The following is a 25,419-nucleotide window of genomic DNA, read 5'->3' as shown; positions in this document are numbered from 1 at the left end:
TATTTTTTGACTTCTGGTCGTCCTGAACCCCTATATAAGTGCCCAGGATGCGCCCATAATAGTTTTAGACCACTTTTAAGATAAACCCTAGTTCATAGTTGATTTCTTTGCAACTCTATTGAATCTATACACCAATTCGCATCGATCTGGTGTTTGTTACTAAAAGTTTTGTGTGATATGTTGTTCCATTGGGAATTAGATGATTGCAATTTACTGCTTCGTGGTCGGCAGCTACGTGCGCAAGTGTGTGGAGTTGCGAATATCTTGCAGGGTTGAGAGCTGTTGCATTGGCGACAGGAATCAATCGAGAGACTTCGACAGCGTCATACAAGTTATCTCCACCTCCTCATCGTGTTATCTCATCTGTGACCATCGTGTGTTCATCACCACCACCGTGCTTACTGAGAATATCGGGCAACCCCTTATCATCTTGGTATCAGATTTCAGCGTTTCCTCGGTAAGCCATCCACAATCCACCCCATAGTTGAGTTGTGAGTGTTTCCTATCGAGAAAAAGCCAAAAATATTAGGGTTAGGGTTTGCCATAGCCTTAGATTGCATCAATTTCGAGTTTTAGTTGCTTTTCGTAGTCGTGTTTGCGTATCTTTTTCTTTCATCTAGTAGATTGTCTAGGATTTGTGTATCGATATCATCTAGTTTTCAGTTTTTGTTGCTCTGAGACCGCATAACATACTGTTTGCTTGTTCTCAACCATAGACACAGCCTTTTGATATACATGACTAGGAACTTTCCCAAAAGAGACTAGTTTTACCGCTCGTCGGGCTGCTCTTTAGGTTTTGTGGTGCTTTGCAATTTCTTTGGCCGTGTTACAAATAGTAGAGTCATAAAATCAAAAAAAAATCAAAAAGAAGCAAAAAGAGCTACATTGCTGCGTGTGTTATAAAAAGAAAAAGATAAAAAGAGTGAAGAGAAAAAGTGAAGTGCTCGTAAGATCAAGTGAAGGCCTAGTTTACTTTTCTGCACCCGTAGTTGAGCAACCTTGTGCATGTCCCGTTGAGCTTTGCTAGTGTCTCTCGAGTGCATTGCAACCTGTTCATCCATATAGTTGCATTGCCACATCTATCGCCTTGTGTGAGTACCATTGGTTGTTCTACGGTCGGCGCTAGAGCTTGTTATTGGTGTAAATAGGTAGCGCATACCTACAGCCCCACATATATCCTGCGTTGTCATGTGATTGTTCTTATACCCTTGATATTCGCTTCGCTACATACATGCACTAGTTGTCAATCCAAGTGGTAATCAATACTAATTCACTTTGGAGCGGTAAGATTTACCTTTTCTTATCAGTTTTGAGTGAGTTGTGAGAGTACCACCACAGATTTTTTTTAGTGCACTAATTTACTAACCATGTCTTCTAGTGATGCTAAACTTGTTAACTAGAAACAGAAGGATGGAGCTGATATTGTTTCTTGGAGGGAGTATGAAGCTCTTCGTAATGAGATGCGACATGAATTCAGCGAACAGGGCCAAGGACTTAATGATGACATTGAGAAGGTCACCAAGAAGCTTGACACTAATAATGAGACTGTCAATACAATTCAAGAACAAGTGACGGATATTCAGTGCTCTCTTCAAGAGTTGCAGTTAGCTGTTGAAAACCTGACCCAACAACAACAACAACAACAACAACAGCAACAACAACAGTAACAACAACAACAGCAGCAACAACAACAACAGCCGCAGCAACAACAACAACAGCCGCAGCAACAACAACAACAACAGCAACAGCAACAACAGCAACAGCAACAACAGCAGCAACAACAACATAAAGAAGGGGACAGTGTTCATGGAGATTTTGAAGAAGAACCCGCTGCTGAAGAGCGTGGTGTTGGTCGTGGTGTTGGACGTGGTGCCTGTGCTCGTGGTTTTGTTCCCGTCGGAGCAGCCCGCTGTGTTCCTCCATAACCGCAAGACGATGGTTTGGGTAAGCCAAAGTTCTCAATACCCAAATTTTAAGGAGGTCCTGATGTTGAAAAATACCTCACTTGGGAGCTGAAAATTGAGAAGTTTTGGCGCCTTCATGACTATACTGAAGATAGGAACATTAAGCTTGCTTCCTCAGAATTTGATGGCTATGCATTGCGTGTTGGTGGGATGGAGTTACACGTGCTCGTCAAGAAGATGGAGAAGTGCCAGTTCTTACATGGCGCGGGATGAAGGCAATTATGCAAGCTTGTTTTGTTACCACTAAATATTTGCGATCTATATATGCTAAGTTGACCCTCTTGACGGTTGATGCTTATTTCATGGAGATGGAGATGCTTATGCAGCATGGCTGTGTCCGTGAGTCACTTGAGATGACAATGCAGCGCTTTCTTCATGGTTTGAAGTATAATATCAAGGGCATTGTTCGTCATCACCGTTACACTACTATGAATGAGCTACTACATCATGCAAGAGAAGTTGAAGCACAGTTAACTGATGAGGCGCAAATCAAAGGCCGTGCTACCGGAGCTGGGCGCTTTACATCTAGGGCGCCACCCTCTACGGTGTCAGCTCCATCATCGCGTCCCGCAGCGTTTCCTACTTCGACTAGCAAGCCGGTCACCAATGTGTCCAACACAAAGAAACCCGAACCTGCTGCAAGTGAAAGTGGTTCTAGCATGTCTACAACACGCAACCGCGATATGAATTGTCATACATGTGGTGGCAAGGGTCACTTCAAGAGAGATTGTCCTAACCGTAAAGTGATGATAATTAATGACAACGATGAGTATGAGACTGGAGATGATGTTGATCCAGATGCTCCAGAAGATGATGATTATGACAGTGATGGTGTAGATGCTTTTCCGTCTGAAGCTCGCACTATTGTCGTGTCACAGCATGCTCTTAATGTGTAGCCGAGTGCATCTACTCAACGCTGCAATTTGTTCCAAACAAAGGCACTAGTTGGACCCGATAAAGCTTGCAAGGTCATTATTGATGGCAGGAGTTGTCGCAATCTAGCAAGCAAGGAGTTGTGTGCCAAGCTGAAATTGAAGTATCTACCGCCCCCACATCCATACTATATTCAGTGGTTGAGTGACAATGGTGAGATGAAGGTAAACCACATGGTGCGTGTTGATTTTGAGATTGGACCGTATAAGGATTCCATTGATTTTGTTGTGGTTCCTATGATGGTGTGTCACCTATTATTGGGTCGTCCATGGCTCTATGATCGTTCTGTGCAACACAATGGCCGCACCAATACATATCACTTGGAGTTCAAGGGCAACAAAATTAACTTGCAGCCTATGTCACCACAGCAAATTGTAAATGAATCTCGTCAGAAAGTTAAAGTGAACTTGGAGGATGCATCCATAGATAGGCGAGAGAATTGTAATGCCGTGAGTGATATAACGAAAAGCGAGAGAGTGAATTCCTTAGTGCTATAAGTCACCAGAGAGGATATGAGAGAATTTAGTGAGGATCCTACAGCCATGCCTCTTGTGCTCATGTACAAGGGTGAGGTGTTGGTTTCTAACGACATGACCCCTATTTCTCTTGGTGTTTCTCATGTTTTGCAGAAATTCAGTGACGTGTTTCCGGAGGAGGTGCTCATAGGATTGTCACCATTGCGTGGTATTGAGCATCAAATTTACTTGAACCCCGGCGCCTCGCTGCCCAATAGGGCGCCCTATAGGACGAATCCCGAAGAGACGAAGGAAATATAGAAACAAGTGCAAGCGCTACTCGACAAAGGTTATATTCACATAAGCCTAAGTCTGTGTGATGTTCCTGTTATTTTAGTTCCTAAGAAAGATGGTACATGGAGAATGTGTATAGATTGTAGAGCGATTAACAACGTTACTATTCGATATCATCATCCTATTCCCCATTTAGAGGATATGCTAGATGAATTGAGTGGTGGTGTTGTTTTCTCTAAAATTGATTTTCCTAGTGGTTATCATCAAATTAGGATGAAAGAGGGGATTAATGGAAAACAGCCTTTAAAAGAAAATTTGGTTTATATGAGTGGTTAGTAATGCCATTTGGTTTAAGTAATTCACCTAGTACTTTCATGAGACTAATGAACCATGTTTTGCGTGATTTTATTGGCAAATTTGTGGTTGTGTACTTTGATGACATATTAATTTACAGCCGCAATGAATCTGATCATACTATGCATATTCGACATGTTTTGCAAGTGTTGCGTGATAATAAGCTCTATGGTAATCTTGAGAAGTGCATATTTTGCAAAGACAAGGTCATAATTCTGGGTTATGTTGTCTCTAAGTATGGAGTAGAGGTAGATTCATCTAAAATTGAAGCAATTCAAAAGTGGCCTACTCCCATGAATGTGAGTCAAGTAAGAAGTTTTCATGGTCTTGCTGGGTTTTATAGAAGATTTGTGCCCAATTTTAGTACTATTGTTGCACCTTTGAATGAATTGACTAAAAAGGGTGTTGCATTTGAGTGGGGTGCAGCCCAAGATCATGCATTTGATGAGCTGAAACGTATGTTAACTTCTGCACCGTTGCTTGCACTTCCTGATTTCAGTAAGAAATTTGAGATTGAATGTGATGCTAGTGGTATTGGAATTGTTGGTGTGTTGATGCAAGAGGGTCGCCCAATTGCATATTTTCTTGATAAACTTTCTGGTGCTAAGTTGAACTATCCTATATATGATAAAGAATTGTATGCTTTAATTAGAGTTCTTGAGGTTTGGCAACATTATTTGTGGCCAAAATAATTTATCATACATTCTGATCATGAAGCTTTGAAATATCTGAAAGCTCAATCTAACTTGCATAGGAATCTTGCTAAGTGGGTTGAGTTCATTGAGTCTTTTCCATACATTATTAAGCATAAGAAGGGAAAAGCTAATATTGTTGTTGATGCTCTATCTAGGAAGAATATGTTATTAACTCAATTTGATGTTAAAATTCCTAGATTAGAAGTACCATGTGATTTGTATGCCACTGATCATGATTTTACTGAACCATATTGCTTGTGTGCTATTGGTAAAGCATGGGAAAAATATCACATACATGATGGGTTCTTGTTTAGAGCTAACAAACTATGTGTTCCAGAATCGTCTGTGCGTTTGCTCTTATTGCAGGAATCACATGTTGGAGGTTTGACGGGTCACATTGGGCATGAGAAGACACTACTCATGCTCGCTGATCACTTTTATTGGCTAAAAATGAGGCGGGATGTGGATAGGTATGTGAAGAGATGCATTACTTACAACAAGTCCAAGTCCAAGCTGAAACCTCGCGGTTTGTATACTCCTTTACCGGCACCTACTACACCATGGGAAGATATTATTATGGATTTTGTGTTGGGTTTGCCGCGTAGTAAGAGAGGCCATGATTCTATTCTTGTGGTAGTGGATAGATTCTCTAAGATGTCACACTTTATTGCCTGCCACAAGAGCGACGATGCGTCGCATATTGCTAACCTATTTTTCAGGGAGATTGTACGTTTACATGGAGTCCCGAAGACTATTGTTTCTGATCGTGACGTGAAGTTTATGAGCTACTTCTGGAAGACACTTTGGGAAAAGCTGGGGAGGAAGCTACTTTTCAGCACTACTTGTCATCCCCAAACTGATGGTCAAATTGAGATGGTGAATAGAACATTGTCACAACTATTGAGATCCATGATCAAGAAGAACTTGAAGGAGTGAGAAGATTGTTTGCCGCATGTGGAGTTTGCTTAGAACAGGACGGTACATTCTACCACAGAGTTGTGTCCGTTTGAGGTGGTATATGGTTTCAAACCCATTACTGCACTTGACTTGTTGCCTCTACCCATACGTGAGAGAGTCAATATGGAGGCATAAAAGAGGGATAATTTTATACGGAAGATACATGAGAAGACTAAAGAGCTGATTGAGAAGAAAGGCAAGAACAATACTGCAAGGGTGAACAAGAAGCGTGATACGTCTCCGACGTATCGATAATTTCTTATGTTCCATGCCACATTATTGATGATATCTACATGTTTTATGCATACTTTATGTCATATTTATGCATTTTCTGGAACTAACCTATTAACGAGATGCCGAAGAGCCAGTTGCTATTTTCTGCTGTTTTTGGTTTCAGAAATCCTAGTAAGGAAATATTCTCGGAATTGGACAAAATCAACGCCCAGGGGCCTATTTTCACACGAAGCTTCCAGAAGACCGGAGAGCTAACGAAGTGGGGCCACGAGGCGGCGCCACAGTAGGGCGGCGCGGCCCAAGCCCTGGCCGCGCCACCCTAGCGTGTGGGCCCCTCGTGACTCTCCCGACTCTGCCCTTCCGCCTACAAATAGCCTTCATCGCGAAACCCCCAGTATCGAGAGCCATGATACGGAAAACCTTCCAGAGACGCCGCCGCCGCCAATCCCATCTCGGGGGATTCAGGAGATCGCCTCCGGCACCCTGTCGGAGAGGGGATTCATCTCCCGGAGGACTCTACACCGCCATGGTCGCCTCCGGAGTGATGAGTGAGTAGTCTACCCCTGGACTATGGGTCCATAGCAGTAGCTAGATGGTTGTCTTCTCCTTATGTGCTTCATTGTCGGATCTTGTGAGCTGCCTAACATGATCAAGATCATCTATCTGTAATGCTATATGTTGTGTTTGTTGGGATCCGATGAATAGAGAATACTATGTTATGTTGATTATCAATTTATACCTATGTGTTGTTTATGATCTTGCATGCTCTCCATTACTAGTAGATGCTTTGGCCAAGTTGATGCTTGTAACTCCAAGAGGGAGTATTTATGCTCGATAGTGGGTTCATGTCTCCGTGAATCTGGGGGAGTGAGAGAAACCTCTAAGGTTATGGATGTGCTGTTGCCACTAGGGATAAAACATTGATGCTATGTCCGAGGATGTAGTTATTGATTACATTACGCACCATACTTTATGCAATTGTCTGTTGTTTGCAACTTAATACTGGAAGGGGTTCGGATGATAACCTGAAGGTGGACTTTTTAGGCATAGATGCATGCTGGATAGCGGTCTATGTACTTTGTCGTAATGCCCAATTAAATCTCACAATACTCATCATATCATGTATGTGCATGGTCATGCCCTCTCTATTTGTCAATTGCCCAAATGTAATTTGTTCACCCAACATGCTATTTATCTTATGGGAGACACCTCTAGTGAACTGTGGACCCCGGTCCATTCTTTACATCTGAAATATAATCTATTGCAATTGTTATACTATTCTCTGCAAACAATCATCATCCACACTATACATCTAATCCTTTGTTACAGCAAGCCGGTGAGATTGACAACCTCACTGTTTCGTTGGGGCAAAGTACTTTGGTTGTGTTGTGCAGGTTCCACGTTGGCGCCGGAATCCCTGGTGTTGCGCCGCACTACATCTCGCCGCCATCAACCTTCAACGTGCTTCTTGGCTCCTACTGGTTCGATAAACCTTGGTTTCATACTGAGGGAAAACTTGCCGCTGTACGCATCACACCTTCCTCTTGGGGTTCCCAACGGTCGCGTGCTGTACGCGTATCAAGACTGTTTTCTGGCGCCGTTGCCGGGGAGATCAAGACACGCTGCAAGGGGAGTCTCCACATCGCAATCTCTTTACTTTGTTTTTGTCTTGCTTTATTTTATTTACTACTTTGTTTGATGCACTATATCAAAAAAAAATTAGTTGCTAGCTTTACTTTATTTTACTGTCTTGTTTGCACTCTATATCAAAAACACAAAAAAATTAGTTACTTGTATTTACTTTATCTAGTTTGCTTTATTTACTGTTGCTAAAATGGGTACTCCTGAAAATACTAAGTTGTGTGACTTCACAACCACAAATAATAATGTTTTCTTATGCACACCTATTGCTCCACCTGCTACTACAGCAGAATTCTTTGAAATTAAACCTGCTTTACTAAATCTTGTTATGCGAGAGCAATTTTCTGGTGTTAGTTCTGATGATGCTACTGCCCATCTCAATAATTTTTTTGAATTGTGTGAAATGCAAAAGTATAAAGAAGTAGATGGTGACATTATAAAATTAAAATTGTTCCCTTTCTCATTAAGAGGAAGAGCTAAAGATTGGTTGCTATCTCTGCCTAAGAATAGTATTGATTCATGGACTAAATGCAAGGATGCTTTTATTGGTAGATATTATCCCCCTGCTAAAATTATATCTTTGAGGAGTAGCATAATGAATTTTAAACAATTGGATAATGAGCATGTTGCACAAGCATGGGAAAGAATGAAATCTTTGGTTAAAAACTGCCCAACCCATGGACTGACTACTTGGATGATCATCCAAACCTTTTATGCAGGACTGAATTTTTCTTCGCGGAACCTATTGGATTCAGCTGCTGGAGGTACCTTTATGTCCATCACTCTTGGAGAGGCAACAAAGTTTCTTGATAATATGATGATTAATTACTCTGAATGGCACACGGAAAGAGCTCCGCAAGGTAAGAAGGTAAATTCTATCGAAGAAACCTCTTCCTTGAGTGTTAAGATTGATGCTATTATGTCTATGCTTGTGAATGATAGGACTAATGTTGATCCTAATAATGTTCCGTTAGCTTCATTGGTTGCTCAAGAAGAACATGTTGATGTAAACTACATTAAAAGTAATAATTTGAACAACAATGCTTACCGGAACAATTCTAGTAACAACTATAGGCCATATCCTTATAATAATGGCAATGGCTATGGTAATTCTTATGGGAATTATTACAACAATAATAGGAACACACCCCCTGGACTTGAAGCCATGCTTAAAGAATTTATTAGTACACAAACTGCTTTTAACAAATCTGTTGAAGAAAAGCTTGAGAAAATTGATATACTTGCTTCTAAAGTCGATAGTCTTGCTGCTGATGTTGATCTTTTGAAATCGAAAGTTATGCCTAATGAAAATCATAATAATAAAATTGTTACTACAGCAAATGCCATCCAAGTTAGAATTAATGAGAATATAAGATTGATGGCCGAATTGCGTGCTAGATGGGAAAAAGAAGAAAATGAAAAAGAAGATAATATAGCTAAAGTTTGGATTATTACCACCACTAGCAATGCTAATGCTACACATGTTGCTGCACCTCCTACTAATAATGGCAAAAGAATTGGTGTTACCAATGTTTCCACCTCTAATGCAAAGCGCGAAAAACTGCATGAAACTGCTAAAACTGCTGAAATTACCTGTGATAAAACTGCTGAAATTTTTTCCAACATTGGGGATGATGATCCCATTGCTTTAGATCATAATGGTTTAGATTTTTATGATTGCCACATCTCTGAAGTTATAAAGTTCTTACAAAAACTTGCTAAGAGTCCTAATGCTAGTGCTATAAATTTGGCTTTCACGAAACATATTACAAATGCTCTCATAAAAGCTAGAGAAGAGAAACTAGAACGCGAAACTTCTATTCCTAGGAAGCTAGAGGATGGTTGGGAGCCCATCATTAAGATGAAGGTCAATGACTTTGATTGTAATGCTTTATGTGATCTTGGTGCAAGTATTTCCGTTATGCCTAAGAAAATCTATAATATGCTTGACTTGCCACCATTGAAAAATTGTTATTTGGATGTTAATCTTGCTGATCATTCTACAAAGAAACCTTTGGGAAAAGTTGATAATGTTCGCATTATCGTTAACAATAACCTTGTCCCCGTTGATTTTGTTGTCTTGGATATTGAATGCAATGCATCTTGTCCCATTATACTGGGAAGACCTTTTCTTCGAACCGTTGGTGCTATCATTGATATGAAGGAAGGTAATATTAAATATCAATTTCCTCTCAAGAAAGGTATGGAACACTTCCCTAGAAATAGAATGAAGTTACCTTTTGATTCTATTATTATAACAAATTATGATGTTGACACTTCGTCTCTTGATAACACTTGATACACACTTTCTGCGCCTAGCTGAAAGGCGTTAAAGAAAAGCGCTTATGGGAGACAACCCATGTTTTTACTACAGTATTTTTATTTTATATTTGAGTCTTGGAAGTTGTTTACTACTGTAGCAACCTCTCCTTATCTTAGTTTTGTGCATTGTTGTGCCAAGTAAAGTCGTTGATAGTAAGGTTCATACTAGATTTGGATTACTGCGCAGAAACAGATTTCTTTGCTGTCACGAATCTGGGCCTAATTCTCTATAGGTAACTCAGAAAATTATGCCAATTTACGTGAGTGATCCTCAGATATGTACGCAACTTTCATTCAATTTGAGCATTTTCATTTGAGCAAGTCTGGTGCCTCAATAAAATTCGTCTTTACAAACTGTTCTGTTTTGACAGATTCTGCCTTTTATTCCGCATTGCCTGTTTTGCTATGCTTGATGGATTTTTCTATTCCATTGACTTTCAGTAGCTTTGTGCAATGTCCAGAAGTGTTAAGAATGATTATGTCACCTCTGAACATGTAAATTCTGATTGTGCACTAACCCTCTAATGAGTTGTTTTGAGTTTGGTGTGGAGGAAGTTTTCAAGGATCAAGAGAGGGAGATGATACAACATGATCAAGGAGAGTGAAAGCTCTAAGCTTGGGGATGCCCCGGTGGTTCACCCCTGCATATATCAAGAAGACTCAAGCGTCTAAGCTTGGGGATTCCCAAGGCATCCCCTTCTTCATCGACAACATTATCAGGTTCCTCCGCTGAAACTATATTTTTATTCCATCACATCTTATGTGCTTTCCTTGGAGCGTCGGTTTGTTTTTGTTTTTTGTTTTGTTTGAATAAAATGGATCCTAGCATTCATTGTGTGGGAGAGAGACACGCTCCGCTGTTGCATATGGACAAGTATGTCCTTAGGCTTTACTCATAGTATTCATGGCGAAGTTTCTTCTTCGTTAAATTGTTATATGGTTGGAGTTGGAAAATGATACATGTAGTAATTGCTAAAATGTCTTGGATAATGTGATACTTGGCAATTGTTGTGCTCATGTTTAAGCTCTTGCATCACTTTGCACCTATTAATGAAGAAATACATAGAGCTTGCTAAAATTTGGTTTGCATAATTGGTCTCTCTAAAGGTCTAGATAATTTCTAGTATTGAGTTTGAACAACAAGGAAGACGGTGTAGAGTCTTATAATGTTTACAATATGTCTTTTATGTGATTTTTGCTGCACCGCTTCATCCTTGTGTTTGTTTCAAACAGCCTTGCTAGCCTAAACCTTGTATCGAGAGGGAATTGTCGTTGCCTAATCGACGGTACCCCGGAGGAGGGATCCTCACGAGGGGGAGAAGAAGTAGGGGCCATAGGGCGGAGTGCACACGGGACGGTGGTACGCGAGTTACCCAGCTTCGGAACACCTGCACGATGACAGGGCCTACTGCTGCTTGTCTGGAATTATCTGGGCGCTTTCGCGTTGTTACAATGAGTTGTGGTTGTGCCTCTAGGGCTCCCGAGATCCGGCTTATAAAGGCGCACGGATCTAGGGTTTACATGGAGAGTCCTAGCCGGATTACAGATAGCCTAGCTACGGTACAATATCTTGCCGTGCACGTCACGGATCCGCCTTCCATACACGTCGTACTGGATCCGGGTTCCTCATGGGCCTCCCTGGATCCGGGTCACTCCTAGGTCGGTACGGATCCGGCCTGCTGATCCTGGGCTGGACTTCTTCCTTCATGATCAACAAGAATCGGGCCGCCCGATGGGCCACATGCCTCATCACCATCTGTGGGCCACCCGGGCTTGCCGGATCTAGGCACTGTCGATGGTACACCCATGAAGTATACCCACAACAGTAGCCCCCAGAGTTCTCCGAGTTTCCCCTGCAGTTTCTGTCTTGCTGGTCCATCATGATCTCCGGCAAACGTTGGTAACGCGGAGAAACTTGAAGAGCTCCAACTTTGCATTTTCTTCTTTTTCCAACTTATAGCCGGAAAATGCTCCCATCCCGAGGGACTTCATCCATCGACCTTCCAAAGAACATTTCCGGGTTACTCCCTGCTTGAACAAAAGCCAATCTTATCTTCACAGAATCACCCGGAATCTTAAAAGACTCTAACGGTTTCGGAAATCCTTCATCTTCAGATCATGCTTAACAACGGAAGTTCCGTATTTCCCGCGCACAACTTCCTCATTTCCCGCGCTAAAGTTTCGCAGATGCAAATCTTCAGCCGGAATTTTCGGGAGTGCATGGTTAAGTTACCTCCACGTCGTTTTACCGCATTTGACCTAAACACGTGTCATCCATCCAACGGCGCGACCGTTCAGTTTCCACCGTTGGATCCGGATCCCGAATCTCCGAGCGCGGCCTATAAATACCCCGCGGCCCGGTAAAAATTCATTCTTTCACCCCCTCTCACCACATCGTCTTCCTCCTCGCGCCGCGCCGCCCGCCAGATCTTGATTCCGGCGAACTTCGCCCCGGTGAACTTCGAGTGCCGCCGAACCAAGGCTTCCCTCGCTCCAAGATTCTCACGTTTGAACGGGAAACTTGCTCCGCCGCCGATTCGTGGTCACGCGGGCCGATTTCCTTCAAGTTCGGCGACCTCATCTTCCGCCGGAGCTCCGTCGCGCCACCGCGCCATTAGCGGTAAGTACGCCGGACTTGTAGAAGACAACCTAGTGTAGAAGATAGGCTTAGTGATCCGGGTACTCAGACACTTTGTATGGGTGCAGCCGGAAGCATGCCACTCGAATCGTCACTTTGCACTGGTAGCTCTTCGAGTAGCCCGGATCCCAACCAAATAGAACCCATATGCCCGGATCCTATATCATTCCTGCCACCGTATGTTTCCGACATCAGACTAGCTCAACCTTTTTCCGCATCTTCCAAAGACCGCTCCAAGCCGGATCCCTACCCTCCAAGAGCTCCAAGAAGAACTCGAGGGACAAGCTCGGATGGCAGCAAAGGTGCAGGAGGCGGAAAACAAGAGGGCGTCCAAGGCCCGGATCCGTGAAGGAGAACGAGGTCAATGGTGGCCTTGCGCAACCACCGACGTGGAGCTTAGAGAGCTCCGTAACGAGGGAATGATCTCCACACTGCTGGAGTTTCGTTCGTGACTCAGCGCCCCCAAGCCGTGCGGAGAAGTTGTCATGACCAAGGCTTGGGTGGAACGCGGACTTTCACTCCCTTGTTCGGAATTTTTCCTCTCCATCCTCAACACCTACGGGCTCCAGCCCCACAACATTTGCCCCAATTCATACCTTCTCCTGTCCAACTTCGTGACTCTCTGCGAAGGACATCTTGGGATCCGGCCAGATGTCAAGTTGTGGCAATTCTTTTTCCGAGTGAAGAAAGAAACTAAGGACAAAGCAATGGTGAACTGCGGAAGCATGACGTTTATGCTCCGCCCTAATCGTATGTATCCTCCCCATGATTCACACGAGTCCGTCTGGTACTGGAACGCCGGATGGTTCTACGAGAAGAATGCTCCTGTTCCGGATGTCCACGAAGGCCTTCCCCAGTTCGTCAACGAACCTCCGGAAGAACTTGCAAGCTGGAGCTTCGTCCCTCCACTCGCCCTGACTCCAACCTTGGAGAAAGCTGCGCGGAGAATCTCCTGGCTAGTCCACGATGGACTTACCGGAGCCCAGCTTACACATAGCTGGTTTACCCGGAGAATCCAGCCCCTTCGCTACAACGCGCGGTTGATGTGCGCTTACACCGGGGCGGATGATCTTCTCCGGGTTACCCGCCATGATCTTCCAGCTGACTCTCTGAAAAGAAGATTCAAGATGCTGGTGAAGATTCCGAGGGGCCAACAGGTCCCGGAACTGTTCAAGGATATCTACACGAACGATCAGTGTCCTCCGGTAAGCTTCGTTCTTTCCGTTGCTTCAAACTTCACAAGGATAACTCTAACTTCTGTTCATTTTCCTTCCAGCTCAATACTTTGGCGGAGGACAACTTCCGCACCATCATTCGCGTCCCCGTCACCAGCGACACGGCGGAGGAGGCTCCGGAAGACGACGAGGAGGAAGAGGACCAGGCACCCCGCAAGGCGGCCCCTCGACCTACAAAGCGTCCCCGCGCCAAGGCTTCCGGCTCTGAAGCCGGAGCTAGCGGCGAGGCCTCCGCCAAGAAGCCAAAGACGACGAAACCACCTCCGCTTGACTCAAGGAAGGCGGAGCGTGCGCGTCTACGGATGCTCTCGACGGCTGGCCAGGGCACACGCCCCATCATTCCCGGCGCCCCGTGAGTTTCCGAGCATGATGCGATTTTTACTTAGCGAAATTATTTCTTGTCTAAACCCTTTCACTTGTTTGCAGGAATCCGAAAACCGCTGCCACGCGGACCACCAGCCAGGAGCCCATCACGAAGTACATGAAGAAATCTCCGGCTGTTGGTCCCTCTACTCCAGTTCCACCCAGCGCTTCCCACCCAACTCCTCAACCGTCGCCTCCTCGGGTGACCCATCTCCCCGCCTGCCGCAAACACTCCACCGGAGATAATTCCGGTTAGCAGCGGGCACGTGGAGGAAGAAGATCCCAAGGCCAAAAGCCCTGCCCAAGAAGAGGCGGAAACACAAGGCCAAGGAGATGCGGAAGTCACTTCCGAGAAGGCTGGAGAGGGCGCTGGCGACATAGTCGTTTTTCCGAAGAACTTCGGAGATCCGGCGGACACCACTTCCACCCCCAAGGCGTATGCCACCAAGTTTTTTAACAAGCTGACTGAGGCGGAGAAGTGGGAACTTGAACAAGACCTGCTCAACGCCATGCTAAACAACGCCTGGGGGAAGCCGGATTCCAGGACATCGGAGATCCAGGACTTCAAGAAAAACATTGGCCAGTTCTGCGATCAACTTATCTGCAAGCAAAAGGTACTCCCCAGTAGCCCCCAAGCATGTAGGCGGAAACTCAAAAAGTAGTTAGCGCTTAAATGCTTAGAGAAAAATTACTTCCGGGAAAGTTTTTTAGAATGGACCAGTAGCCCCAAGCATTATGGCGGAAAAGTTCCTGCAATGATTATTTAAAAGAAACCACTTCTACAGGCGGAATTTTTACTCCTGCACTGTTTAAATTTTACAGGAACAGCAGGCGCTGCACTACGAGCTGCACAAGAACATTGCCCTGCAGCGCCGCGTTACTCTGAGTCAGGCGGAAAATATCCGGACCCTGAAGGATGAGAATGCGGAACTGGCTAAACAACTGGCAGACGCCCAAGGTTGGTTTCCGCCTTCTTCGTTATTAACCAAATTCCGACTTCAAATTTGCTGTTAACGTATATTATTATAGGCGCATCCTCCTCCCTTGCAACAGCTTCGACTGAACTTGAGAACCTGCGCTCCTCGTACCAAGAATTGGAGACGAAGCTAAAGGAGGCGGAACTTAAGAGGGAGCAGGCCGAAAAGCAGCTGGCGGAGAAAAACTCCGAGCATATCAGGGAGAAGGGCGAGCTGGAGCTGAAAAAGAATGCTGACAGCGAGACCATCGGAGGCGGCAAAAAGAGCTCAACGGACTCCGGAAATTTATGGAGACAATGGAGCAGCACTGGGACTTGCTCAATGAGAACATCTTGGGTATGATATCGGAACCTTGTCAAGATATTTGCTCCGATTCTTTTTTACTTTGCGCTCAAATTGCATGCTTATATCCTGATTATCTTTTTATGTAGAGCCGCTTGGGTACCCGGAACAGCGCCGGAATTTGTTCCCACGAGACGATCTTCTGCAACTCGCGGGTGATGACTGCAAGGATCTCATCTCCGCCTCCCGCAAAATATGCCATAATTTGAACATCAAAAGGAGCCGCACTTGTGACGTGCGCAAGCTTATTGGTAAGATGGACGTTCTGCCGGAGCTGGTGACTGATCTACAAGCATCTTCAGCCCGAGGCGCAGCTGCAATGGCCTTGACCATGTGCCTAGCACATACTCCGGGTCTTGATCTTGATGAAGTGACCACGGGCGTTCCTCCGGATGCGGACGTCGGCGAGCTGCTGGATGCAGTGAGCGGCTACGACACCCGCATCGCGCGCAGGATCCGGCACGAGGAATTCTACGACAAGGTCGTCCTCGCTGCTGACGAGCCCTTAGAAGCGGAACTTTTGAAGGATCTCGACGCCCAGGCGCGACCTGCGGAATCCGGAGCCGAGTTTACCTGGACCAGCTCCAAGGATGCGCCCCAAGAAGAACCCAAGACCAGCACTGCTGCTTCCGAAGAAAAGGAAAGTGAAGAAGACGTATCTTCTCCGGCCGAAGGCGCCAAGGAACAAGATCCAGAGGGCAAGACTTCTCCGGCTAAGGGGGAGTGAGAACTTTTATTCCTGCGGGAAAAGCAATGCATCATTTTGGCCCCAGCGAGGGTTTGTAATAAGACTTTAAATTCTTAAGTAGCTAGGAACGAAACAATTATGCATGGGGCGGAAACACTTATCCTGCTATCCGTTAAATATTATGTGCATGTTTCGTTTTATGTCGGAAAGCAAGTGCTGACTTCGTTATTTTCCGGCTTGCTCGCTTGACCTTCCACGAGCCGGAAAACCTTAGCCGGAAACGCTCGCCAGCGGCGCAGAAGCCCAATGGCAGTCCGTCCATAACCGCGGAAACAAGCCCCCGAGCATAGGTGCCGGAAATCGCTACTAGGAATCCACGAGTTCGCAATGTATAACAACTTAATCGTAAAACTTAGGCTTACGTCCTAAAGGACGATTTTGAAAATCACAACTTCATACACGCCTAGGCGGAAAAAATCCAGCTCTGCGGTTTTAGTTGGAAAATATACACAATCTAAAATGAACAAGTAAAGGAGGTAAAAGACTCAAAAGAGTGAACCAGAAGCTTTATTTCATTGATCATGTATAACTATTACAGAGTTTAGAACTCGGAAAATATATGCTAAGTGTAGAAAGGACGTAGCTGTGCGATATTCCAAGGGCGATCTGTTTCATCGTAGATGTCATCCGGATCCTCACGCTATGCGTTTCCGGTGCCAATTAGCAGGTCTATCCCTTAACTCGCGGAAATCAACAAGGTAGTACGACCCGTTATGAAGCACTTTGCTAACGACGAAGGGTCCTTCCCATGGAGATTGCAGCTTATGGTCTTTCACCTGTCGAAGGCGGAGGACCAGGTCTCCTGCCATAAAGGAGCGTTTCCGAACTCGACGACTGTGATAACGTCGGAGCTTTTGCTGATAGATGGCGGATCTCTGATCTGCTAAGTTCCGAGCTTCCTCGATCAGGTCCACAGAAAGCTGTCTTGCCTCGTCACCGTTTCTTCATTGTAGGCGGAAACTCGCGGTGAATCGTGGATGATGTCGGAGGGAAGTACGGCTTCGGATCCGTATACCAGGAAAAAAGGGGTAAACCCTGTTGATCTGTTAGGGGTAGTTCGTAAACTCCACAGAACAGCCTCCAACTCATCAGCCCAAGCTCCGGCTGCTCGTCGCAGCGGTCCTTCAAGGCGTGGTTTAATTCCTGATAATATTAGGCCGTTAGCCCTTTCAACCTGACCATTGGACTGTGGATGAGCCACGGATGCGAGGTCCGATCGTATCCCCATTGTCTCACAATAATCCCTCAATTCTCCTTGAGCAAAGTTCGTGCCATTATCTCTGTGATTATGCCGTGCGGGATGCCGAATCTCATCACGAGGCTGCAGACGAATTTTAGTGCCGTAGCACCGTCGGCTTTTCTCACCGGCTTAGCCTCGATCCATTTGCTGAACTTGTCAACAGCCGACAAGGAGGTACTCAAAACCTCCAGGAGATGATTTTTTTAACTTACCAACCATATCAAGCCCCCAGACCGCAAATGGCCAGGTGATAGGTATGGTCTTCAGCTCTTGGGCTGGAGCGTTTGGCTGAGTAGCGTAGTACTGACAACCTCGGCAGGTCTTGACTATTTTATCAGCGTCTTCTTTAGTCAGTAAGCCAACAAACCTAACCGAAAAGCTTTTGCAACGAGTGATCCGGGAGCGGCGTGATGCCCGCAGTCCCTGCGTGGATCTCTCTCGAGGATTTTAATGCCATCTTGATTGGAGACGCATTTAAGAAATACCCCTGCCGCACTTCGTTTGTAGAGCTGTCCATCAACTATTGTGTAGGTTCGTGCTCGACGATCTGTCGTGCGAGGACCTCGTCCTCTGGCAACTTCTGATCGATGAGGTAGTCCAGGAAAGGCTGGGTCCAAGCCGGAATGATAGCCATCACTTCCCTAGCCGGAGACACTGCCACCTCTGGGTTTTCCGGGTTAGCGCCCTTAACTGAGGGTATCCGGAGATGCTCCAGAAAATGCCAAAGCGGAATTGGTTTCCTGCCGGATCCGAGCTTGGATAGCATGTCTGCCGCTGTGTTATCGTCTCTCCTGACGTACTTGACTTCGTATCCGAGGAAGCTCTTGGCAATCTCGTCAACTTCGTCTCTGTAGGCCGCCATGACGGAATTTCTGGCGTTCCAGGTTCCGGCTACTTGTTGTGCCACCAGGTCGGAATCTCCACAGCATATGATGTGCTTGATCCCAATTTCCTTAGCGATGCGCAGACCGTGTAGTAGAGCCTCATATTCCGCCATGTTGTTGGTAGCTTCGAAGTGGATCTGCAGAACATACTGCAATTCTTCTCCGGTAGGGGATTTCAGGGTGACTCCGGCTCCTGAGCCTTGATGCTGCTTGGATCCGTCGAAGTGCATGACCCATGTTTCTGGTTCCGGCTCCAGACTTGCATCCGGAGCTTCTGTCCAATCTGCAACGAAATCTGCCAGAACCTGAGATTTTACCGCAGTCCTTGGCTTGTAAGCGATGTCGAAGGCGGATAATTCGATGCCCCATTTAGCCGTACGTCCTGTTGCGTCAGCGTTGTTGAGAATTGTTGACAGCGGAGCCTTGCTCACGATCACATCGGATGCTCTTGGAAATAATGCCTCAGCTTCCGGCTGCCTAGGAACACGCCATAAGCTAGCTTCTGAAAGTGAGGATATCTCTGTTTTGATTCCGTCAGCACCTCGCTAATGTAGTAGACAGGTCTCTGGACGTCATATTCATGACCTTCTTCCTTTCGCTCCACCACGATGACGAGGCTGATGACCTTGTTGGTAGCTGCCAGGTAAAGGAGCATTGGCTCTGACTCTGCTGGAGCTGCCAAGATAGGAGGGGAGGTAAGTATTTCCTTCAACCCTCGAAGAGCTGCATCGGCTGCATCATCCCAGACAAACTTGTCTGTTTTCTTCAGCAGCTTGTACAGAGGTAGTGCCTTCTCGCCAAGACGGCTAACAAACCTACTGATTGCCGCAACACAACCAGTTAGTCGTTGCACATCTTTGAGACAAGTTGGCCTTTTGATGCACAGGATTGCCTTGATCTTTTCCGGGTTAACCTCAATGCCTCTGTGAGAGACTATGAAGCCAAGGAGTTTTCCGGCTGGCACGCCAAAGACGCACTTGAGCGGATTCAACATCATCTTGTACCTGCGGAGGTTGTCGAAGGTTTCTGTGAGATCGCTGATCAAGTCGGATCCTTTTCGGGTCATGACCGCGATGTCGTCGACGTAAGCGTGCACGTTCCGGCCAATTTGGTCCTTCAGGCACCGCTGCATCGTACGTTGGTAAGTAGCACCTGCATTTTTCAAACCAAAAGGCATAGTAACATAGCAGTAAGTACCAAAGGGGGTAATGAATGAAGTCGCCTTTTGGTCGGATTCCTTCATCCGGATCTCGATGATACCCGGAATACGCATCAAGAAAACACGTAAGTTCCGCCCCGCCGTCGAATCAATGACTTGGTCAATGCGCGGCAAGGGGAACGGATCCTTCGGGCAATGTTTGTTCAAGCCGTAGTAATCGATGCACATTCTTAGTATTTCAGTGTTCTTTTTGGGTACAAGGACGGGATTCGCGACCCAATCGGGTATGGATAACTTCTATTACAAAACCTGCTTCTAGTAACTTTGCTAGTTCCATTCCTATGGCGGCGCTTCTTATCTCCAAAGCGTCGCATAGCTTGCTTCACTGGTTTGGCCCCCGGATTTATGTTGAGGTAGTGCTCGGCGAGTTCCCTAGGTACTCCGGACATGTCAGAAGGTTGCCATGCGAAGATATCCATGTTAGCGCGGAGGAACTCGACGAGCGCGCTTTCCTATTTGGGGTCCATGTTGGCTCCGACTGAAACCTGCTTGGAAGAGTCACCTGGGATGAGGTCATGCTTCTTGGTTTCTATCGCGGGCTTGAAGGAGGTTTTCTGCTCGGAGATTTGCTTCTTGGTGGTCTGCATTTCAGTCGGATCCACCGCGGCTCTGTAGCCCTTCAGCTCTTCTCCGGATATCACAGATTCTGCGAAGGCGGCTTCGCCTAACTCGCACTCATGAGCTTTTTTGTAATCTCCGGATACGGTAATCATACCTTTAGGACCCGGAATCTTGAGCTTGTTGTAGATGTAGCACGCTCTTGCGTGGAACTTGTGGTAGGTGGGCCTGCTGAAGATGACGTGGTAGGAGCTCTTGAAGGGCACAACTTCAAACGTGATCTTTTCTTCGCGGAAATTATGAACATCGCCAAAAGCCACGGGAAGTGTGATGCTGCCGAGGGAGTTCGCCTTCTTACCCGGAACCACGCCATGAAACTCAGTGGTACTGTGTTTGAGCTGTTCCTTGGTGAGGTTCATCCGCTCTAGAGTCTCCAGTACATGATGTTCGGGCTAGCTCCACCATCCATGAGGCACTTGGAGAAGTCATACCCATCGATGCGGGGACTTACAACCAAGGCGTAGCATTCCTTCGGCACAATTGCGGGATGATCCTTCCGATCAAATGTGCACGGGATTTCCGACCACCTGACGTACTGCGGCACAGCCGGAACTATGGCGTTCAGGATCCGGGTAGCTGACTTGGAGGCGCGCATCACATGCGTTCGAGGAAAGTGTGGTAAGCCCCCACGCTCTTTTGTCGAATGGGTTGGATTTTCCTGCGGATCCTGCCTTGGGATCCGGCGAGTTATCATCCTCATCCATCGCCTCGGAACTATCGTCCTCCTTGTCCTTGTTCTTGCCCTTGCCACCTTTTCCGCGAGGGCGGTGCTTCCGGGCGCGCTTGTATCCGGCCTCCGGGTCGTTCTTTAGATCATTGACCCACTTGCGATTGCGGTTGGTATGAGTGGACTTTCCTGTAACCGGATCCAGATGGGCCAGGCAGGGCATGTCTCTGTACTCCTCATAGGTTTGCGGTGCGCGGGATCCGGCAGCAGTGACCTCGGAGGTATGCTGCTGACCCCTGCCGGCTCCGCCTCCGCGTCCGCGTCCTCTTCCGCCTCCTGGACCTCCGCGTTGAAACGCCATGGCGACCATCTCGGATCCGCCACTCTTCTGGTCATCAGGGTTCTTGCGCTTATGACTGCTGCCGCCGTTGTCACGGTTCTTCTTTTGTTGGTGCAGGGGGATTGCTGTGGCTGCGAGATCACCGCCTGCGTCGTCATCGGCGGCAGTGTGATCGCTAGCGATGGTGATCATGTCATCCAACGTCAGTTGATTTGCATTGACCATGCAGGTTAGCTTGTGTCGCAGCAATCCTCCTCGCTGCAAGCCCCCAATGAAGGCGTGCATTGCTGTGCGGTTGTCAACGTTCTCGCACTCGTTTCTGCATGCCAACCATCGGGTGAGGAAATTCCTTGATGTTTCGCCCTTCTTCTGGATGCAAGCCTGTAGGTCGCTTGTTGTGGCAGGTCTCTTGTAGGTGCCCCTGAAGTGTTTCTCAAAAGCGTTCTTCAGGTCGAACCAGCAAAAGATGGAGTTCTTCTCGAGGTCGCTAAGCCAGATCCGGGCTGGACCTACAAGGTACAACTGGAGCATGCGGCAGGCGATGTTAGGGGTTCCTCCGGCGAAGGTTACAGCATTGTAGTAATCCTCAATCCAGGTATCCGGCCTTTCGGTGCCATCATAATGCTTCAGATTTCCGGGTAGCTTGAGGTTCATCCTTGGCTTTGGTTCCTCTCGAATCATCCTGCCAAAGCACTTCGGACCAATGTAGTCGGTTCTGTACTCGTTAAGGCGGTCCCGCGCGTCGCGCGAGCCGTGGCGAGGAGACTTGGAGCGAGAGCGAGATCTCCGGCCATTGCCTCCGCCTCCACCTCCGCCGCCACCGCTAGGTGGTGGTGAGGGAGACCTGCGAGGTGGGCGGTCTGACTTCTTGCTTCCGCCATCTGAATCTCCTCGGCCTTCCTGGTGCCGACTCCGGCTCCTGTGGCTGCCTTCGCCTTGGCGCTGGCTGCCCTGGTCGTTCCGGCGAGGCTCCGGGTCACGGCTCCGACGAGGCTCTGGGTCCCGGCTCCGACGAGGTTCTGGATCGCGGTTCCGGCGAGGCTCTGGACCGCGGTCTTCATTCTGACTCCTCCTGGGCTCGGGCTCATGAACATTGTTCTGATTCCGGCGAGGTTCCGGCGAGCGCTCCCTGTTTCTATTTCTTGGCGGCACGTTGTCGCGGATAACAAGCGCACCATGCCCTACGGGCCTGGTGTTTCCGGCTGGACTACGGCGGCGAGGGGGTCGCGGGTAACCGTTGGGTGGAGGTGAGGGGTTGCGGTATTTGTCTCTTCCGGAGTACATCGCGTCCTTTCCCTTCCTTGGATCTGACGGAGGCGTCTGTGACGGAACGGGGATCGGATTTGGGTGCTCCCTGGCCCTTCTTCTGCGCTCCGAGGATCCGGTGTGCGATTCATCGTCCTTCTGCGCGGTAGATACAGTTGTCCGGATTGGATTCCAACCTGCGTGAAGTATCTGCCTTGCTCTGCTGCTGCATTGCTGAAGCGACAAGTGTGCGGAGATAGTTGATGTCAACTTCTTCGTCCTTCTTCTTCAGCAATTCCGCTGCTTTCTGTATGTTGTCCTTGGGAGTTTCCAGCGGCTGGTGATCTGCGGGCGTGTTGAAGGGTATTCTGCGAGGCGAAATTGCTTCTCTAACAATTCGATCGGCCTCCGCCTGCGCATAGGTCATCTTTACCTCCCACTCAGCCCTCATGCTCTTGACCTGCTCGAGTGTGGCAGCAATCTCGCGATCCTGTCTCTCGAAGTTTTCCGTCCAGGCTGCATGATCTGCCCTTCCTATCCTTAACGCAGCTTCGGTATCGGCGAGCCTCTTGGCTGTGGCCAGCATTTCCTTTCTGGCGGTCTCTAGGGCCTCCAGATCTGCGGCGTCGCCCGGGGTTATAGGTGTGTGAAGAACTGCTCGCGCGGCCACCTCCTCTCGCTCGACAAGATTTCCTCTCGAGGGAGAATCCCTTTGGGGTCGCACCCGAGACATTGGAGATCCTTGATGGGATGGTTGGGGGTCAGATTGGCTGACTTGGTCTCCGGATCCGGTTGTCCCAGCCACTGCTACCGTTGCGAGAACCTGCTTGGGCTGGGCGGAGTCGACTTCAGGCTGATCGCCGTATCCGTACTCCCTTATCTTGCGAACGAAGTCATCGGATTCCGTGGACGGGGTGTCGCCGGAAATTGGGCTCAGATTGCCCAAAATCGACTTCTTCAACCGGAGCTTCGCTTTCTCCGACAAGCTGAGCCTGATCCGGATCTGCGCCGCTTTCCGGTGCCTCTACCGCTCAGACCAGCCCCGTCTGCTTGAGGGGCGGGTCCGGCGGTATGGGCCCAGACGTGGACGACGTGGCACCTCTGCTTTTCTAACACAGGAAACCCGGGCGGATCTCGCATTGGTCTTCCACCTTTGTTTCGCTCGTGGGCGGATTGGGTGGGCTTTGAAATTTCCAGATCCGAGGCGGAATCTTCCTTGGGAAGCTCCTGCATCTCAGATCGGATCTTCGCGACAGCGTCCAGCTCTGCGGCGGTCGCGTCTGCGTTACTTACCAGTGGGTTTCCGTCGGAATCGACGGTTTCCCCGATGAAGATGTGGATGCCGCCAATTGGGACGATGGAGAGCTTGACGGGGTTTGTCCTAGCCGGAATCCAGCACTCATCCGGAGGGACGATCGGCAGATTCCCGGCGTAAAGGACGCGCCCCACAGCGATGGTGTCGTCGTAGCTTCCCATGGCGGAACCCTCCCGGTTCCGGCCTCCAGACGCCACAGGCCCCACGGTGGGCGCCAACTGTCGTTGCCTAATCGACGGTACCCCGGAGGAGGGATCCTCACGAGGGGGAGAAGAAGTAGGGGCCATAGGGCGGAGTGCACACGGGACGGTGGTACGCGAGTTACCCAGCTTCGGAACACCTGCACGATGACAGGGCCTACTGCTGCTTGTCTGGAATTATCTGGGCGCTTTCGCGTTGTTACAATGAGTTGTGGTTGTGCCTCTAGGGCTCCCGGGATCCGGCTTATAAAGGCGCACGGATCTAGGGTTTACATGGAGAGTCCTAGCCGGATTACAGATAGCCTAGCTACGGTACAATATCTTGCCGTGCACGTCACGGATCCGCCTTCCATACACGTCGTACTGGATCCGGGTTCCTCATGGGCCTCCCTGGATCCGGGTCACTCCTAGGTCGGTACGGATCCGGCCTGCTGATCCTGGGCTGGACTTCTTCCTTCATGATCAACAGCAACTGGGCCGCCCGATGGGCCACATGCCTCATCACCATCTGTGGGCCACCCGGGCTTGCCGGATCTAGGCACTGTCGATGGTACACCCATGAAGTATACCCACAACAGGAATACTTCTCATGCATCCAAAATCCTTGAGCCAATCACTATGCCATTTGTGTCCACCATACCTACCAACTACATGGTATTTCTCCGCCATTCCAAAGTAAATTGCTTGAGTGCTACCTTTAAATTTCCATTCTTTACCTTTGCAATATATAGCTCATGGGACAAATAGCCTAAAAACTATTGTGTTATTGAATATGTACTTATGCACTTTATCTCTTATTAAGTTGCTTGTTGTGCGATAACCATGTTCCTGGGGATGCCATCAACTACTCTTTGTTGAATATCATGTGAGTTGCTATGCATGTCCGTCTTGTCTGAAGTAAGGGCGATTTACCACTCATTTAATTGTTAGAGCATGCATATTGTTAGAGAAGAACATTGGGCCGCTAACTAAAGCCATGAATCATGGTGGAAGTTTCAGTTTTGGACATATATCCTCAATCTCATATGAGAACATTAATTGTTGCTACATGCTTATGCATAAAAGAGGAGTCCATTATCTGTTGTCTATGTTGTCCCGGTATGGATGTCTAAGTTGAGAATAATCAATAGCGAGAAATCCAATGCGAGCTTTCTCCTTAGACCTTTGTACAGGCGGCATAGAGGTACCCCTTTGTGACACTTGGTTGAAACATGTGCATTGCGATGATAATCCCGGTAATCCAAGCTAATTAGGACAAGGTGCGGGCACTATTAGTATACTATGCATGAGGCTTGCAACTTGTAAGATATAATTTACATAACACATATGCTTTACTACTACCGTTGACAAAATTGTTTCTTGTTTTCAAAACCAAAGCTCTAGCACAAATATAGCAATCAATGCTTCCCTCTGCGAAGGGCCTTTCTTTTACTTTTATTGTTGAGTCAGTTCACCTATCTCTCTCCACCTCAAGAAGCAAACACTTGTGTGAACTGTGCATTGATTCCTACATACTTGCATATTGCACTTGTTATATTA

The 25,419-nt window shown here is 47.4% G+C and overlaps 1 protein-coding gene across 1 annotated transcript; it reads left to right on the top strand.

The window, feature by feature from the left end:
• Positions 1-14,352: 14,352 nt before the first annotated feature.
• LOC139831657 (uncharacterized) lies at positions 14,353-15,387 on the top strand. The gene is made up of 4 exons (XM_071820972.1): positions 14,353-14,699; positions 14,908-15,043; positions 15,115-15,318; positions 15,368-15,387. Exons 1-4 carry the CDS (start codon positions 14,595-14,597, stop codon positions 15,385-15,387), a joined length of 465 nt encoding a protein of 154 aa, XP_071677073.1. The 5' UTR covers positions 14,353-14,594.
• Positions 15,388-25,419: the final 10,032 nt, after the last annotated feature.

Source organism: Lolium perenne, chromosome 5 (assembly GCF_019359855.2).
Source record: "Lolium perenne isolate Kyuss_39 chromosome 5, Kyuss_2.0, whole genome shotgun sequence".
NCBI lineage: Eukaryota > Viridiplantae > Streptophyta > Magnoliopsida > Poales > Poaceae > Lolium > Lolium perenne.
Note: the sequence above shows the minus strand (reverse complement) of the source record. Positions and strands in the feature narration are given on the sequence as shown.

Bases quoted from the DNA above. Each gene is read 5' to 3' on its own strand.
- LOC139831657 (XM_071820972.1), top strand. From the start codon at position 14,595: ATGCTAAACAACGCCTGGGGGAAGCCGGATTCCAGGACATCGGAGATC. The intron at 14,700-14,907 runs GTACTCCCCAGT...TAAATTTTACAG, and splicing joins AACTTATCTGCAAGCAAAAG to GAACAGCAGGCGCTGCACTA. The intron at 15,044-15,114 runs GTTGGTTTCCGC...ATATTATTATAG, and splicing joins ACAACTGGCAGACGCCCAAG to GCGCATCCTCCTCCCTTGCA.